Source organism: Plectropomus leopardus, chromosome 20 (assembly GCF_008729295.1).
Source record: "Plectropomus leopardus isolate mb chromosome 20, YSFRI_Pleo_2.0, whole genome shotgun sequence".
NCBI classification, from domain to species: Eukaryota; Metazoa; Chordata; class Actinopteri; order Perciformes; family Serranidae; genus Plectropomus; species Plectropomus leopardus.
This window is the reverse complement of record NC_056482.1, coordinates 5,539,179-5,558,343: the sequence shown is the minus strand read 5'-3', so window position 1 is coordinate 5,558,343 and position 19,165 is coordinate 5,539,179. Positions and strand designations below refer to the sequence as shown.

Below are 19,165 nucleotides of genomic sequence, written 5' to 3'. Positions count from 1 at the left end.
AAATGAATGAGGAAAGAGACGTGGGGGTTAGAGCCCCCCCGCCCCTTCGTGGTTGTTAATAAGGTCTCCCGTATAAACCAAATATTGGAATTTTGGGTCAACTTTATCTGCATTTTTAAACCATTTTCTCTCTTTCTCTTACTCCCAAATTTANAACAAAGGGGCAAAACAATTGATTGAGGAAAGAGACGTGGGGGTTAGAGCCCCCCCGCCCCTTCGTGGTTGTTAATAAGGTCTCCCGTATAAACCAAATATTGAAATTTTGGGTCAACTTTATCTGCATTTTTAAACCATTTTCTCTCTTTCTCTTACTCCCAAATTTAGTTTTGTTTAATATGGAAAATTTTATACAGAAAATAAAGCAAAGTCATTTTATTATTCATATGATTTCTGAGTCAGGAACAGAACAGCCCTAAACTCCCATTGGCAGCAGTATGTTTCTTAGCTTCTGTATCAGACTCCAGCCTGCTTCTCCAAACTAGAGAATGTCAGTGTGTATAATTCACTGACTATGGATAAGTACCTCATACAACCCCACCTCAAAAACATCTGAACTCTCCCTTTAAGGAGAAAATGCAGCCTAGAAACTCCATTATTCTATTCCGGCTACTTTCTGTGTGTCTGTTTGGGTGGTCTGTTGCGCGCGCGCGCACACACACACACACACACACACACACACACACACACACACACACACACACACACACACACACACACACACACACACACACAGTTCCTCGCACAAGATTTTCATCATTTTGGCTTTGAGCAGCAGTATGGTGTAGATCACAACTTTAAATGCTACTATTTACTTCCATTTAAGTCAGACTCTGGGCTTCTGAGGTAAACCGAGGAGACTGAGTATAAATAATCATAAACTGGAAAATCAAAGTGAAGATGCAGGGGAAGATCTAACCACAGACACACAGATTCCTCTACATCTACACTACAGAGACACAAATAAAACTTTTGTCATTCACCACGGTAACAGCTAGCATTCGCGCGCACACAGACCCACCCACCCACCGACACACTCAGACAAAGGGAACACACATGTCGGAGCCCCGGTGATGTCAGGGAGCACATGTGTTCAGTGTTTATAACTCATGTCCACATGTGCTGCGTTTGAGATGAGCCGTAGACTGCGATCCCGGGGAAGCGGGGCTGCAGCGCCGCTTTCTCTTGGGGGAAAACAAAACAAAAAAAAAGGCTAACTGGAACCATTTCTGGTGGCGGAGCTGCTGCGGTGCAGGAGGATATGGAGGCCCAAACTCTGTTGATCTGATTTTAATTTGGAGTTTATCTAATCAGGCCTTCAGATGGATCCAATCAGGGCTTTCCACAACGATTCCGTTGCGGAGGAAAAAACACAATCTGGAGATGATACAGGGCATGGAACAGGGAACACACACACACACACACACACACACACACACACACACACACACACACACGGGAGACTGACGTATTACACAATGAAAGTGTTGCAGACCACAGAGACAGACACTAGACAGACTTTGTGAGCACAGATTTCATAAAGCACAACAGAAGAGAGAACGAGTCATCACAGTACCTGTGCAGTTTCTGCCATCTTCTGTTCAAACTCTGACTTCGCTGTGGCATATTTCTCCACATATGACTTGTAAGTCTCTGTGGCTTTTTTGGCTTTCACTCCAGCCTGCCAAACATAAACAGATAAATGGCTATCATCACTTTATCCCTTTAACGCCTTGCTCAACTGTTTGGTAGAGCAAATTTTGAGTCACGATATCTGAATGAAAAATGTGTTGAACTTAACTCAACGTGACTGAGTTATCTCTTTAACTCAGTTTAGGTATCTTTTTCAAAAAAAAAAAATCCACTAAATATTGATGTATCTTTAAAGACTTTGCCTTTCTGGTACACCTCCTACAGAAAGTTGGAAAAAAGTCACACCAGATATGACAGCTCTGTGTGGTGGAATTTTCAAAGGTAGACATATTTATTTGACATGTTATGATTTAAGAGGTCTTGATAAACATATTTATGTAACTTTATACAAACAAAATAAGATAAAATAAAATTTAAAAATATGCTCTACCAAATTGCTGATTTGGGCTCTTATGGTAGAGGAAGTGAAGCTAAGATAATGTCATTAAAATTGGCTATTAAGATATTCATTGTTGTATAATGATGCAGTGAAAGTTATTCATTATGCATATGGTGAAAAAAAATTGTAAGCATGATTTGTTTTTTTTACTGTCTAAAAACATGTTTTACCTTTTATGGTAAAAGTAGTGATGCTAAGGTAATACATTTGCATTTTTTATCAAATAAAAAAGGGATGAATATTCACTGTTGTTAAAACCATATATTTATTGTTAGTCTGTTATATATTTGGTGAAAGAAATTACACTGGTATGATTTTTTTCACCATTTCTTAGATGTTCTTAGATTTAAAGTATTGTAATGGCAAATAAGCATGGAAATAATATTAGTCCTGGTAATACTACTAATTCCATGGTCACAAAGTTATATATGTTGATATACTAACATATCAAAAACATTATGACAGTAAATGATTTTATTCTTAATTTAGATTTTTTTCTTTCTGTGTTACCATAACCATAAACGGCCATCTAGACCATCTGGTAGAGGTCGATATTACAAACACTATTGAGTCTGTTAAAAAAATAAACATAGTTTTTGTTATTATAGCCCTAAGGACATAAAAAATGCAAAGAATTGCTTTTTTGCTTAGTGAGGCCTTAAGAGGGCATTGACTGTACACAATTCTGTTTCCCCATATCAACTAACAAATCAGCAAAGAAACAAGTTTCACTTCACATCTGAGAAGCTTCTGGGCTTAAAGTTTCTGCACAGACTTGAGTGTTAAAACACTTCATCATGCCTTATTACCATACCATGACTGTGTGGGTGTGTGTACGTGCGAATGTGACCTCCCACCTTGTCCACATCTCTCTGGGTGGCCCCCTCTTTGCGGAGGCGCTCCTGCTCCACAGTTTTGGCATTGTAGATCTCCTTGGACTTCTGCAGAGCCTGAGAGGTGGTCTGGATGTTCTGCACAGCCTCCAGAGTGGACGCCACTTCTTCTTTTGTCTGAAAACACACAAACGTCTTGTAGAGTAATTCAGCCAACACAACAGGCAGAATAACACTTGCAAGTGTCACCCATCGCTCTACCACTGTGATACTCAACACCCTGGACAAATGTGGCACCCAGTAGGGTGCTGGGTGGCCCCAGAACCTTTTCTTATTCACAATAAAACTAAAGTGATCTGCAATGGGGATTGTTTTTGTACTTTTAATATACATAAGGTGCCAGGGTGCATATCCTTAACCCGAGAAACATTCTAAAGTCCTAGAAACATCCAAAAATATGAGACATGCCCTAAAATCCCAGAAACACCCTAAAAATCCTAGAAATGCGCTGAAATCCGAGAGACATCCTAAAATCCGAGAAATGTCATAAATCCAAAACAATGTCTTAAAATCCTAGAAACGTCCTTTACCCGAGAAACATTCCTCAATCCAAGAAATGTCCTGAAATCCTCGACACATCCTATAATGCTGGAAATGTCCTTAAATCCTAGAAATTTGCTAAAATCTAGAAACATTCCTCAATCCAAGAAAAATTCTAAAATCCTGGAGACATCCTAAAATCCAAAAAATGTCATAAAATAAAAAAAAAAACGCGAAAAATCCTGGAAACATCCTAAAATCTAAGACATGCCCTAAAATCCCAGAAACATCCTAAAATCCTATAAATGTGCTAAAATCCTACAGACATCCTAAAGTCCAAGAAACGTCCTAAAATCCCCGAAATGTCCTAAAATCCTTGAAACATCTTTAAATCCTAGAAACATCCTTAACCTGAGAAGCATTCTAAAATCCAAGAAATGTCCTAAAATCTTCAAAACATCCTAAAATCCTAGAAATGTCCTTAAATCCGAGAAATGTGCTGAAATTCTAGAAACATTCCTTAATCGAAGAAGCATTCTAAATTCCCAGAAACACCCTAAAATCTGTGAAATGTCCCAAAATTACGAGAAATGTCCTAAAACCCTAGAAACATGTACGGGGCTGCTGCGACTGATCTCCTGTCATTTTATAAAAGTGGCCCCCCAATTTTAAGCAAGTTGAGGTTCCCTGCTCTACTAGTTTGACACATCACACAGTCAACACTTGTCCTGGAATCCCCTTGTTTATTCTAACTTAATGATGAAACAATAGATGCAATGGCAGTGTAGACAGAGGTCTTTCATGGCTGCAGCAAAACACTAAAGCAGTTTCATCCTCCAGCATGTGACACAGGACTGTTGAGCAGCAGAGCAGGAAGCAGTTAAAGCTATATACTGGCTGTTAAAATATGTATAAAAACTGCATTTGTTCTTAATAGACCACATTCTTCCATCTGTACAGCTTCCGAAAGACTTGAAGGACATAAAATGTTAAATATCAAGGGGTAATGACTTGGTGGTTTGTTTTACTCATTATCTTCCCTGAATCTGCATGGTTACTAATTTAATTTGCTTTAATTTTACTAATTTTGACACATTTATGGTATAAAGTCAACCACAGTAAGCAAAAGAAAACTGGTAAAATCCTAAATTATGAACACATACTGAGCACCCGCTCGACGATGGGTGTTTATTTTGTGTTATTCACACCGCTTAACTTCAGTATGAGCTGTGTCTGCAAGTTAGCCAAGAAACACAAAGCAGAGAGGAACAGGGAGTGAGGGGAAGTGACGGAGAGACACTGTGACAGCCTTTTTGTCATGCTGAAAGCACAAACATAACTCCACTGATTCCGAGCTCCAGTTTTACTTTGTGTTCTGTGGCCTCATGCATGAGATATGAACTGATGGTGTGTCTCAGCTGGGAGGAGAGACGGAGGAGTGAGGTGTAAAAGAAATGCTTCATGGAGTAGAACGCTGCACGCTAAGTTTTCTCAGGATGGAGTCAACTATTAAACTATTTCCTTTTCTTGTGGCGGGTTGTGAAGATTTGGAAATACTCACGAGATTCTTGCCTGATCTTGTGATTTTGGGGATTTTCAAAATTTTGCAAATTAAAGGACTTTAGCAGACATGGAGGAGGAGAGTGAGGTTGTAAAAAAAAACCAACTTGAAAATATTGTACTCAGTAACCTTACGGCCCAGACACATCAAACCAACATCAAAGAGTTAGTGGTGGCGAAGGTTGACTGTTGCATCGCCTCACGTTGCCTGTCTCAGTCAAAAAGTCGCACATGAACACACTGCAAAGACTACAACTAACAGCAAACTATTACAGAAGCTCTGCACCTGCATGAGAGGTAATAAAACTCCATACCAGCAGTCGGTTTAAATTTGCATTTGATAGGATGGTGAAGGCATGACCTGTCCTCCAGTCTTACTCTGCCTGTGACTGTCTCACCCTAATTCTAACCAGTCTCGCTCATCTTTGTGAAACCTAACTAATCTCATCAATGAAGGCAACAAGTGACAGCCAATCAGAGGGAGCGTAGTGCGGGTCATGCCTTCGCCATCCTTGGAAATGCAAAATTTGCAAAGTGTGTACTCATCATTTAAAAAAGGAAAACCTGAAAACCGACAGGACGGATTAGAGGTGCTTGTTAGGAGGTTAGCACACGAACAACACGACGAGATGCTGAAAGAACAAATATTACTGACCGTGTGCTCGTGAACAATGACACAATCAATTACGAATCATTTCTGCTAAAGAAAAAAAATAATCTTACCTCACATAACAAGTTTGTCTTGATCTCACGCCCTCCTGACTTTAGTTTGTGTGTTTGCTTTCCTGTCTTCTGTTTCTGTTCGCATGCACTGAGCTCAACTGCTAATCAGAGAAATGTCTCTCAGCGACTAGTGCCAACTAGTGCAAGACACACTGCAAAAACTAGGGCGACAGACGCTCACCGAACGCCCGACACTGAGCAACTGCCAACAGTTGCTTGATGTTTCAGGGAACTTAAAGCTTCCATATTTAAAATAATAAAGTTGTTTTACAATTTAAAGTCTTTTGTTTTTAACTTATGAGGTGCAGTTGTTTATAGCTGATACGTATGTTTGGAAGTTCCAAATAAAACAAAGAAAAGAAAATGTGATGAAGTACAGTATAGTTATTTTAAACCACTTAGTTACTGTTTTGTGATATATGCTAATACTGCAGCAGAAAATTACATAAACAGTGATATGAAGCCATAGTTGACATCCACTCCATACTTTCACTCTAGAGACAACAACTAAAGAGCAAAACAACTCAGAACAGAATACAAAGAGGCGAGAGGAGGTCTTTATTAAACTGATTTCAAACTTTCCTCTGTGAAGACAAACTTCTGGCAACACTGGAGCAGCGAACTACTGTAGCAAATACTATAAAGGATAGTTTTAGGCATTCAGACTAAAATCTACTGTATGTTACACTGACTATGTATAAGCACGTCACACAACTCCTGTTCAAAAGATCCCAACTATCCCTTTAAGACAGCATTTCAGATTTGAGAACACGATCGCTAAAGTTTCCTTCATTATCCATCTCCTTACCTTTTTGTGTGCTTTGGCCTGCTCCTCCACATACTTCTGAACCTCTTTTATAAGTTCCTGGAGTTTCCTCACCAGCTCCATGTGACAGCTGGCGAGCTTCTCTGTTGAGGATTTGAACACATCCCACACTGGCGCAAAAGTCCTAGGATGGAAGACGACACTTTAGAGGCAAGAACGTGGCCAGACATTTTCACATGAATTCATCCTGGTCTTTTCTTCAGGAAACTACAAACTGTTTGAACTCACCCGAGCTGAGAGAAGTTGCCAGCTGACTTGGCGAGTTTGGTCATAGACCTGGCATAGGCCTCTTCGATAGTGCTCCTAGGACAGAGTAAAAATACACAAAGACATATTACTTACTTACAAGTAGCAATTCTACCTTTGAAACAGTTTAAGGGATAATAAGACAAAGTTTTTACAAAGTATTTCCAACTAGGTTATGGCTGAAATAGGGCATGTCACTAAACAAGAGAAGATCCAAAAACACTGAGAACTTGCAACATAAATGTTTGACCACATGCACTGTGTGTGGGCAAATAAGCGTGGTTTGGCTTGTGATTTGTTCATAAACCTCATGTCCAAGCTGACGGAGTATAAGAGCCAGTGTTTGGATCCCCTGCTTCTCTCAATTTCCCTTCTTATTCCTTCATTCTGCAGCAAAGTGACAGGAGTATAAAGAACAAAAAAAAACTGCGGCAGTGTTATAGTGAAAGCCTGAATTATGCATGTCTCATTTAGCCAGCCTCTCTCTGCAGTCACGTCACAGGAGCAAGGTCAGCCAGGGGGAAACAGGACAATCTCACACACACACACACACACACACACACACACACTCATGCATCATAAACACACACGCAGGTACACATGGGCAAACATCCAGCGTAGAATAACACTAAAGATGGGACCAGCTAGAAAATGCATTATAGGCTCCATTTCCACTTCCACAAGTTTGTGTGAGCCCAGAGTGGCAGTTTATTTTTATACCATAGCATGTTGTAAAGTGCCAGGAGTAACCTCTGCCTTTCAATAAAACCATAAAAAAAGAACTTTTTCATACTTCTGGATCACAACGAATGAAAGTTAAACCTGTGTGTTGTGCACAGCAGAGTCACACACGTTACACACATAAATATTCTTCACAGCTCTTCTATTAGTCACACAAAGCTTTTGAGCTCATATTGAGATGTGCACTTAAAAAACATGCACTTGTTTCCAGAGGCGGAGACTCGAGTCACATGGCTTGGACTCAAGTCACAAATTTGATGACTTGACAAAATAAATAAAAATAATAATAATTAAAAAAAAAAATCTGAACACCAGTGACTTGCAACTTCACTTGGACTTTAGCCCTTTGACTTGAAAATACTCGATACCTTCAACCCAAGTCAAAAAAATCAAAGTATTCTTTATAAAAGTGTGTCATGAAGCGATTAATATCCTTTTATTTCCTGAATCAACAGACATTTTCATTAGTCTTTTTATTTCATTTAGACATAAAACATGCAGCAACATACATTATCTTTTTTTTAAATTAATTAATGATTATTTTTAAAATTTAGTTTTCATTACAAAAAAGTAACATATAAAAGCAAACTAATGGAACCATCTAATGCACACATAAACAAAACAAAACAACAAAAAGCCAGACTGTACATAGACACAGCCATGTTCGCCTATTACACTAAGAAAAAGGAAAAAATATGGGAAAGAATAACAGAATTTTCATGAAACAATGACATCAGATAATTGATGGAAACTGATATTTCTAACAATCGGCCCCAGGTATTCTCAGCTTTGTCCTGCAGACTCAGTGTGCCATTGGAATTCTCTCTATATGTTTGCAGTATCATTTTTAAGGAATAAAAGTCTAAACAAAAAATGTCTAACAAATTTAGGATGAGAAAGCAACACTTTCCCAATATGTGATAGATTAAAAGCAACAAAGACAGGACAGAGACATAAAAAAACATTCTGTTGTGGCACTGCTTAGTAGCACTGTATGTTATGAAAGTACTACTTTTTTTAAGTGACCATGTCTAGTAAAACTTGTTTTCAAAAACTTGTATAAAAGAATAAAAAACATTCATGATTTAAATGACTTTAATATATTATTACTTTAAATGCATTAAATTTAATAAAGAGCACGTTATGATTTATTTAGGACATGAACTCAAAGTTTAAGACTTGAGTGCAAAGACTTGAGACTTACTTTAGACTTGCAACACAATGACTTGTTTGCACCACAGCTTGTTTCTAAATATTTAAATATTGTTTTCCTGTTTCAAGCTATTTATGTTGCAGGTTGCAGTTTATGTTCGGTGCCACGTACTGTTCAGGAAGAGAGGATCTTAGTCTGATTGTAATTCTGTGGGTCAAGATAAATATGTAGTTGCCTCTTTTATTTTTGTGGATATGACTGATAATCACAGATCAATTAAAGTGCTGACCATGTTTTAACCACAGATTGTCTTAACTGTGACGATAGTAGATAGTAAAGCAACAGAAGACTGTGATTGTGTTCCAAGAATACAAAACTAATTCTGAGCAGGTTTTGGTTATGCTGTGTGTTCACACAGAATTACTGACACGATAAGGAATACTCAAAAAACTAAAATATGGCTGCTTCTTTAGTGTTGATGAACACTATTCTACATAAATGAATTACACAAAAGAAATGGAGCTGCTGCTCACAAATTAAAATGAAATGTGACTGTTGCTGAGACAGCTCAAGAAAGATCACTGACACCTTCAAAAAAGTGTTACGTCCTATGAAACCTTGTGACATTAAAAGTCGCAGTCTGTGTGACATCAGACATTGCATTGTATAACTTCCTGTTAGTATACAATTGAAAAGTTGTGTTGTCTTGCCAGTTGTGTTCACTTGAATGAAAGAAGAACTGCGTTGGCATTTATCCATGCTTTACTGCAGATAACTGTGAAAGAGCACCTACAAGGGGTTTCATAGATCTGTGTGTGCCTCTTGGAGATTGCTGATAGTATTTAAGCCTAAAATTATTTTGGGGCAGGGGCCCTAGTTGACAGAATACAGTGGCAAGAATGTTGGAAATAGTGCAGAGAGCTTCTTTCTCCACCAGAGGGAGCCAGAGCGCAGTTTTTCAGAAAGAAAAAGACATGAAACCCGTCAGTCTGTGAACTGATAAGCCCAAGCCGGCCTGGGAACTGGCATAGTGTGATCATAATTACAATACCCCGAAGCTATATAAGCAACTATCATACCACACAATAAATTAATCTCTTCCCGAACTCCTGCTTTCTTCATGAATAATGTATTGATTCATTTGTACATTAAAAACAGCATTTCAGCCAACGGGAAAGAGTGTTAATATTTAAGCAAAGTGAAACCTACAAGATGATTTATTACAACAAAATACGTCTGAGCAGTTTGAACAGTAACAGTAAGTTATACAAGTGGTGCACTGGCAAATCTGCTTTACAAAAACACACCTACAACTAACATAATGGGAAGACGCTGGTTTGGTATGGGATTTTGGCATAATGCTGGTGGAAAATTGCCTCTGACATGTTATCATTCATTATTAATAAGACTTTCCAAACATCTTTCAGCGTTGATCGAGCATATCAAATCCTACACCGTGTGTTAAATTGTCAGAGTGACTGAGCACAGAGGAATCCACGGTTGAATTCCAGTGGTAGACCATCTGTCATGAGGCAGGTTAGAAACACACACCTCTGACAGAGTGAAGCTAGCCTTTATAGAGGGGGGAGGAATTTGAAAATTAGCTGTGATTATGGTATTATTGAGCTGCAGACTCTGGGGGGTGTAACATAATGCCACGTTACAGATGGGCGAAGATTTAAGTTTCTGTCAAAGAAAAGTTAAGTTTGCAAAGTATTCATAGCCATCTACAGATACCTTTAGTCACAAAGTCCAATTTATTGATTAAATACGTAAAAATAGGGAGACCCCATAAAAATCAGCAACAAAAATGAATGCTTTTGTAGTTGAGTCATTGTTCCAGTCAAGTAATACAACCATATAAAAGTGCTAAACCTTCTGTTGATTCAGCTTCTCATATATGAGAATATGCTTTTTTGTTTGTTTGTTTTTTGTCATATATCATAGTCAACTGAAAATCTTTGGGTTTTGGGGATTTCACTGACTAAACTATTAAGTAATTAATTGATTAAGCATGAGATTAACTTATAATGGAAAAAATAGTTGGGTTGGAAATTTAGCACAAGCCACCAGTCAAATGCTGGTAAAATATACAAGTGACTGCTAGATTTGCTAAACTCACCAGCCAAGAAAGCAATGATCATTTATTGAGTGGTGGGTAGAGCCGCAGTGGCAGGTGGACAAAAAAGTTAATATCCAACCCTCATTACAACCCTTGTTAGAGCAAAGCCGCGTGATTCACAGTGATTTGTAATCAGACATATTCAGACTGGCTTTTAGTTGCTGTCTCGGCTCAGCCTTTGGGTGTTACTGAAGGCACAATACAAGGAACTGGAACTTCCAGTGCCCACTTGGGAGCACATTTAAATACCAAGAAAACCACAAAACAGGTAAGTCAAGTATAAAAGAGCCAGACACATTGCAACACGTGTTGTATGTACTAATTTAGGTACGTTTTTTTTAAACTTGGATCCCATTTTCCAACATTTTTGTACCTACAGGACTAAAAGAGACAACAGTTTGCACAATCGATCCAGTTAAGCAAACAGGCAGGGAACATTTGTGCATCGTCAATTTATGTCCACTAAAAGTGCTTGTTTTTGCTACTGACAGGCTCAGATTGTTATTATAAGTGTCTGACAACATTACGGAAAGGATCCATACAGAGATCGACCTTTTAGTAAAAGAGTAAGATCCTTTTTGTTTAACCAAAACAGACCTTGAATCGTCATCGCCGTCACCACCAGACTCCATTCATATAAACAGTCATTTTAGCGTGTATAAGGCCCGTATATTTTCATATCTCACTGACTGATCTCTGACTTAAAGGGTTTATTTCAACCAAACCTGATTGGTGACAGTTGAAAACTGTTGGTGATGGTGGAATAATGAACCAACATGTTTTTTTGTGAGTTTCAGTTTGTTTCTGTCGACTTTTTATGAAGTGTGTTTTACGATGATAAAATTACTGTTTTTTCATATGGAGTCTGGTGGATTTGGTAATAGTGATTTCGGGGCTGCTTCTGGTCAAACAAATAGGATCTCACTCTAATAAAAAGGTCTGTCTCTACATGGATCCTTTCCACAATGCTGTCAGACACTTAGAATAACAACCTGAGCCTGTCAGCGGCAAAAACAAATACTTTTAGTGGATGTGACCTGACAGTGTGGCATTGCCCAAATCACAGCTTGTTTTTTGCGGCCAGATTCATCTCTTTCTGTCATGCCCAATATTGGACCAATTTTTTAAAAAAATGTTGTCTCCATTAGTCAACTGGGAACAAAAGCATAGGAAATAGGTTAAATAGGTTTAAAAAATACCAAAGTTATCCTTTAAAATAATCTTGACTACGTACAAATGAGCGCCTCCTCAGAATAAGACTATGATGTGTATCTAACTCGTGTCTTACCTCTCTCTGATGAAGTCTGTCAGCTCCTTGGAGGATATTTGGCCATGCTTCATGTTATGGTAGAGCACATCAAAGCCATTATTTTTTTCACCCTGCATTTCAGACACAAAAAAGGAATGCAGACAGATCAGTAATAAGCACGGAGTCTGAAAAACAACAGCAATACCTCAGACGCTGATCGGAAATTACCGCCAAGGCTTTCTCCACCAGCAGCATTCTCATCGTCTGCATGGCATCCAGCTGCGTCTGCAGCAGCTTCTGGTCAACCATACTCATCTTTGCCATGTTTGAGAGAAATGGATTTTAAAAATCATTTAAAACTGTGGTAAATAGGCCTAGGGCTCGAGCGTATTATGTAAAAGACAGCCAGACAGCAGTCCCTCTGTGTGTGTTGCTGTAACCATGCCACTAGGTAACTGGTGTCCACTTGCACTAACGCTTTAAAAAATGCAGGTACCTCTGAATAATTCATAGGAATGAAATATGTTGGGTTTCCCTTTAAGAAAATGTTTGATAATTACACATGATCATGGCCTTGTAGTGCATAAATAGTGACAACCCACTAATTCTGCTAACTTACAACTACTATTAATAATAATAATGATGATTTTGAACTGCCTATTTAAACATTCAAACACGGTTTACATAGTAAACATGATTCTCAGACAAAAAAATAAAACATAAATTGAAATGCCATTTTCGGCAAGCAATACAGTCTCAAAAAATTCAAAGGACAATATCACAATAAATAAAAAAATGCTTAAAGTACTCTCTTACTCTATAAGTGAGCTCCCTCCTGTATTACTGCGGGACCAATAAATCAGCCAGGCCGACATGTCAATATTAGCTGACTGCAGATACACGGTTAGTATTTGTATATGCCAACCGATAACTAACAGGAAATTGCATAACAAAAACCGGGTTTGAGGTTGTTTAGAAACAGTGTCAACATTATATAATTTCTCTACCAGAGAGCACACCAAAATAAATATTACTGTCAGTTTAAGGCCACTTTATGCCACTGATGTAATGATAACATATCAGCATAATAATGCAAGTTCAGCCTTTGAAAGAGCAATCAACTTTCGATTTCTAAAAATATCCAAACACTGGAAATAAAATATGAAAAAATAACTATCCAAATAAAAATAAACCGACAAGAGATTTGGATGAATTTTTTTTTAAATATTGCATCAGAGAGGGGTTTTGCTCATATTTCTATCTGTATTGTTTTTTTGTTTTTCTTTTTACAATAATACATAGTTAATAGGCTTCATTTTTTTTAAAAATGGGGTTTGTTCTTTACCCTGATGCTTTTTCCATTGTCATTTTGACTGTGTACTTTTCTAATGCACCTGATTAATAATCTAAACTTCAAAATAATGATTTAATTTAATTTTCTTCAAGGACATGAATGAAATGTTGAGACACAGGTTTATTGATGTCTAATATTTAGGTTTGGCATAGTTTCCTTATACTAGTCTCACTATAGTTTTTTTCTTAGTTTTTTTTCTTTTTCTATTCATTCATTCAGCTTTGATGCTGTGAAAAAAATGTTTAACAGCGCTGACTGTCTTATGATGGTTTAGGGGGGGTTTGTCAAATGTTGTTGACACCATTATGTAAACAGTCATGTAAACACATAGGCTATATTAAACTGATCTGATAATTTACCATCTCATGATAATTTGAGACTGCTATATGTCTCTCGATGAGTCAATAACATAATTATTATGACAAGCCTGTTCTCGACACACCTTAAACTCAAACATCTTTGTCACTTCTGAAAAGAAGAATCACTTTACTTCCTTGCTGTCCTCCATTAGGCTGTTTCTTCACTGAAGGAGGACACATGCAAATCATAGCTTGAAGCTATAGGAAGTGCCACGTTTCCAAAACACAGATTATCTGAGTGAGCAGACAGACAGCAGCATGACTGAGCCACTGTTCAACAGACTAAAATAAAAGCCACTGATTTATTATTATTATTATATATTATTATTATTTATTTATTTTCATTTTAAATATCCTCTGAACCTCATGACCTGCTGGCAGGCTTGAAATACATGTTTTGTTTTTTTTTTCAAACCCCTAAATTACAACAAATTTTAACAGTAAGAAACTGTATATGCAGAAATCATTGTTGGATTTTCAAAGTTCTGACAGTCCTTGAACACATCATGTGTAATGACTACTTCTTTCAGGAAACATAACCAAATCTTAACAAGTAATAGTGATAATTAATCAAAAATCACTTCATTCCACAGGTCCACATTTTTTTCTAAAAAATAATAAAAAATTGCACTTTAAAGCGAGAGTAGTGTATTTTCCCCAGGCACTCGGGGAGGCTCAAGGGAAAAATATTTGTAGCTCTGGGGAGGGTCAGGATAAAAAAAAAAAAATACAGGAAAATACTGGCACCTCCCCTCCTCTGGTAGACAACTATCACACATTCTGCTAATAAGTATCCAGAGGACTGAAGCACTTTGTGCTACTCAAATCAAAACAAATGAGGTACACTGGTATTTTCACTAAAATGTAGGCAGCAGCCACTTTTGCAAAATGACAGAAAGAGCCAGTCGCAGCAGCCCCATACACGTTTCCAGGATTTTAGGACATTTCTAGGAAATCAGGATGTTTGCAGGATTTTAGGATGTTTCAAGAATTGGAGGACGTTTCCAGGATTTAAGAACATTTTCTGGGACTTTAGAACATTTCTACAGTTTTAGCATGTTTTTAGGGACTTAGGGTATTTCTAGGATTTCAGGAAGTTTCTCAGATTTGATGACATTTCTAGGATATTAGGATGTTTCAAGGATTTTAGGACAATAGGGGCTTAAGACCTCTGTTGAGGGATGCAGGGATGCATGTTTTTGATAAACAAGCTCTAATTTAATGCTGTTTTATGCATTTTGGCACCTTGTGTATGCTAAAATTATAAATACTATTTCCCTGTGTGAATTATTTTGTTTTATTGTGCATTAGAAAATGGTTGGGGGACCCAATTTGGCCCGTAGGCCTGAAGCTGAGTATAACTGATGTAGGCTGAACTCAACATGCAAAAAAAACCACTGCTGATAGCAGTTAATCCTCATTCTTGTCTAACTCTACAGGCCAACTTTGCTTCACCTCAACACAACTGTCACAGAAACTTCCTGGTTCCTGGAGCACTCCCCTGTCAGCAGTTTGGTTGGCTACACAGGCTTCAGCTTTAGTTCAGCTTTAACAAACCTTGTTTTTCCACATTGACAAAGATGAAAGGTCAGGAAGTTTGTGTCAAAAATGAAGCTCAGAGGGAGCTCCAATATTTACAGAGCAAATAGACATTAAAACAGAGAGTATGCCTCTCTCGGCTGCAGCTCACTGGCCCACATTTTACCCTAGTGATCAGACAACTGAGATGTGCTTCCTGTTGTCTCAAGATAACTATAACAAAAGTTTAGCAGCTACCCTGCCTGCAGCAAACAACAACATGACGTGCAAACGACTGCACGCGTTAGATTTCAAGACAGGAAGGTGAGACCGTAACAACTGACTTTACATAACACTGCAGCCTAAAGAAACATAAAGTGACACGCACATTAACAATTGGCCAATCGGCCGACAAAACAGGGAAGTGACGAAATTGAACGAAAACACACGGCCCCAAACAGAGCAGAACAGGAAGAGAGACCATTCTGTGAAACAACATGCGGAATGTGATATCAATGAATACAAAAGAAAAATACGAACAAACACAGGAAAGAGCTCTGGGCGGTTTTGGACTTTTCAGCAGGTTACAATACTGGACTCGTCATCGTGATAATCCTACAAAGCAGTAAGCAAGCAAAACTATATGTATACAGCACATTTCACTCCAGGTGGAAACACAATGTGCTGCACAACTTGTGAGGTACAAATTACAGGCACAAAACATAGCCCTAAAACTGACCATGAAAGATAAAATAAAATAGGAAATTATTAGAATGTAACAATTATAACTAAAAAAGTAATAATGAACAAAGTCAGAAAGAAATAATAATTAAAATGAAGGAAAAAAAAACAATAAGACATGCAAAGGGCATGTGAGTCAGAATTGATAAAAATTACTTAAAAATAAATTAAATAATAATACTAAAAGTAGACCATAAAAAGAGGATAATATGTCCTCCATAATATGAATTACAATAAATAAATTTTAATTTATAAAATAATTTTTTTTTAATTTTTAAAAAATTAAGTTTAACGAATAAACCAGTTAAAGTAAAAAAAAAAGTTAAAAATTATAAAACTCGTTAACAATAAAACAAAACAAAACAAAACAAAACAAAACAAAACAAAACAAAACAAAACAAAACAAAACAAAACAAAACAAAACAAAACAAAACAAAACAAAACAAAACAAAACAAAACAAAACAAAACAAAACAAAACCAGTAGCCAAGAACTTAAAGACATCAGCTTAAAAAAACCCTGAAATTTCTGACATTTCCAACTTCTCAAAATAGTCCACTAGTTTAGGAGTTTACTAAAACTACTCTACATGAGCAGCGGCTGCAGGGAGAAGTGATACTAGGTTGCTGCACAGTTTCTCAACGTCCTCCCCTGGACAGTCATTGATGAAAGCCTTCGTTCCGGGTGTTTAATATTCCAACCACACATTGTGAAATTCAGAAGTACTCATTATGCTTGCATTTAGATGGAGAGGTTTTTAACTCCCTGCCCCACCCCAAAGGGAGGGTAACATGCTGAGAGGTTAGCACACATGCCAATCACCGTTTGTTTGAGCAACGGCACTTTGCAGCCGAGACAGCTTCCAACAGACTGAGAGTGAATAGTGTCAGCTGTCCAATATTCAGTCCGTGCCAATATTAGCAATGACACAAACAGATTCTGAGGTGAACTTCAACCTTGGTGTGACACACTGCGCTATGTCTGCAGACATATGGTGAAGGGACTCGGCGTCTTCATATGCCTTAGGCTGGCAAATTAAAAAAAAAAAAAAAAGAAGTAAGTAATCGCCCGGCAGCTAGACATCTTACGTCATGGCTGAATGCGCACTAATGCTTTTTCTGGGAAGAGTGCTGTCACTCATACACACGGAAAAGGCTAGCTTTGAAGAAAAAAGCAGCAACCTCACTTCCTATTAAAAGCAGAATTTAATATAAAGCACAATCTTATAACATCAGGTTATAAAATGGTATTTAGATTGAAACAGCTCAGTTCTTTTTCCCTCATGAATGTACCAAATCCTGACTCAGGTTCTTGAGCTCTGGCTGAGAACTGCTGGGAGTTCATGGAAATCCGACATGAAATTACAATTAGTAAACAAAAATAAGCTATGGGCATTTTATGGAATTTTATGGCAAAGTGATAAATAGTACAGATGCACGATATCGGATTTTTTGCCAATATCCCATATGCCGATATATAACAACTCATTTGGCCGATAACCAATATTGATATAGCAACTTTTTCTGACAAAATGTTTGTTTCTTATCTGTAGTGAAATTAACATCATATTATGTATACTCTTATTGTGATGGCCCACCAGCAGATAGAGACATAAAATACAGTGCTTTTCAGTGTATGTAATATTCATTCAGTGTGCAAAATAAGAAAAATACTTCAACTTCTGGTTGGTGTTTTGTACATAATCACTTTGTCAGTTTAAAAAATACGTATTGGTTTGTGATGTTGGCAAAAATCAACATGTTTACCTATTCCGATACTTCATTTTAAAGCCAACATCTCCCAGTGACGTGCCGATTTTATCACGCATCCCTAATAAATTGACAATGAAAACAAACATGAGATCCAGCCCTATTTGACATCTTAATGTTTGGTCTTAGATAAAATGAAATATGACCCAGATTTCTCATCAGCATATGTACTCCTAAGTTATTTTAATGAATAAAGTATGAGAAGCAGGAAGTGGTATATTTAAATGGCTTCTTTAAAGCGGTGTACCATGAAACCATGGCCAGAACAAACGCAACAGGCTGCTTTATGATTTACACTGTATTGCGTTTTCACACACAACAATAACGTCGCTGTAATTACTAATTACAGAGTAACACAAGCACAAAAAGAAGCAGTTACACAGCTGATATCTTTACTCTGAACAAACCACCCTCAAGAAGAGATAAACAAAGCCACAGTGCTGCTGTTTATCATGTAACATCTGCCCGACAGAGGAGGACAGGAATTCACTCTCTTTCTGTTCCTGTGTAATACCAGTTTCAACCTCCTGTGTGGGCAGAATCAAGTGTTTATTACCTGACAGGCAGTAATGCAACCCGTGACATGGAGAGAGCTCTGCTTATCTTTCAGCATTATACTGCCTTCATCTAACAATAAAGGTGTGCTCAGCTTGAGTGAATTTTGGTATGCAAATATTTGTGTCTTCACAGAGTAAATCTGCTTCTACGGCTTCCACTAATTTCATCACTGATTCATTATTTTTCTAAATTAGTCAATTAATTCAAGCTGACCCTTTTCAAATGGCTACTTGTGTCCTGCAACAATCTAAAAACTTCAAAATATTCACTTCACGTCTTCGCAACTGTGAAGCTAGACCATGGAACAAATTTGGATTTTTCTTTTTTTGTTTGAAAAAGGAGAAATTATCAAAACAAGTTCTAACACGAAACTGCTCACAACAAGGTCTGCGGATTATCTTTAGTCACCAGGTCATGATTTCTAGAAACAGACATTGCTGTTGAGTTTTTCAAATGTGATTTTAGGCGCCTTAAGAAACACAAGCAGAGTAAAATGTAGTTCCATTACATTGGCAAGAAGGCAGACATCTCTACGGCCGCTATCTCTGACAATCTGCAACTCACACCAAAACAGTCGATGTCGATACATAGCATTACAAGTAAGAAGAAAAATATATTATTGATTTGTGGGTAAACCATCCCTTTAAAACAATAAGAGCCGCATCACTGTTAAATAAAACATATTTCTATGGAGGCTGCAAAGTGGAAATACTTTAACAAACCTTTTCGTCTTCATTGAAAAGGTAAAAACACTGTAATGGGCGTTTAAGTCCATGCATATTAGG

General features: G+C 37.5%; 1 protein-coding gene across 1 annotated transcript in view; it reads right to left on the bottom strand.

Annotated features, from left to right (window-relative positions):
• Positions 1 to 19,165, bottom strand: part of fcho2 (FCH and mu domain containing endocytic adaptor 2) — a 66,982-nt gene that overhangs the window by 42,976 nt on the left and 4,841 nt on the right. Inside the window, exons 2-6 of the mRNA XM_042509971.1 lie at positions 12,122 to 12,213; positions 6,800 to 6,874; positions 6,554 to 6,695; positions 2,947 to 3,099; positions 1,574 to 1,678 (exon numbers count right to left, since the gene is read on the bottom strand). Coding sequence (XP_042365905.1) covers positions 1,574 to 1,678; positions 2,947 to 3,099; positions 6,554 to 6,695; positions 6,800 to 6,874; positions 12,122 to 12,213 — 567 coding nt within the window. The remainder of the gene's footprint in view (positions 1 to 1,573; positions 1,679 to 2,946; positions 3,100 to 6,553; positions 6,696 to 6,799; positions 6,875 to 12,121; positions 12,214 to 19,165) is intronic.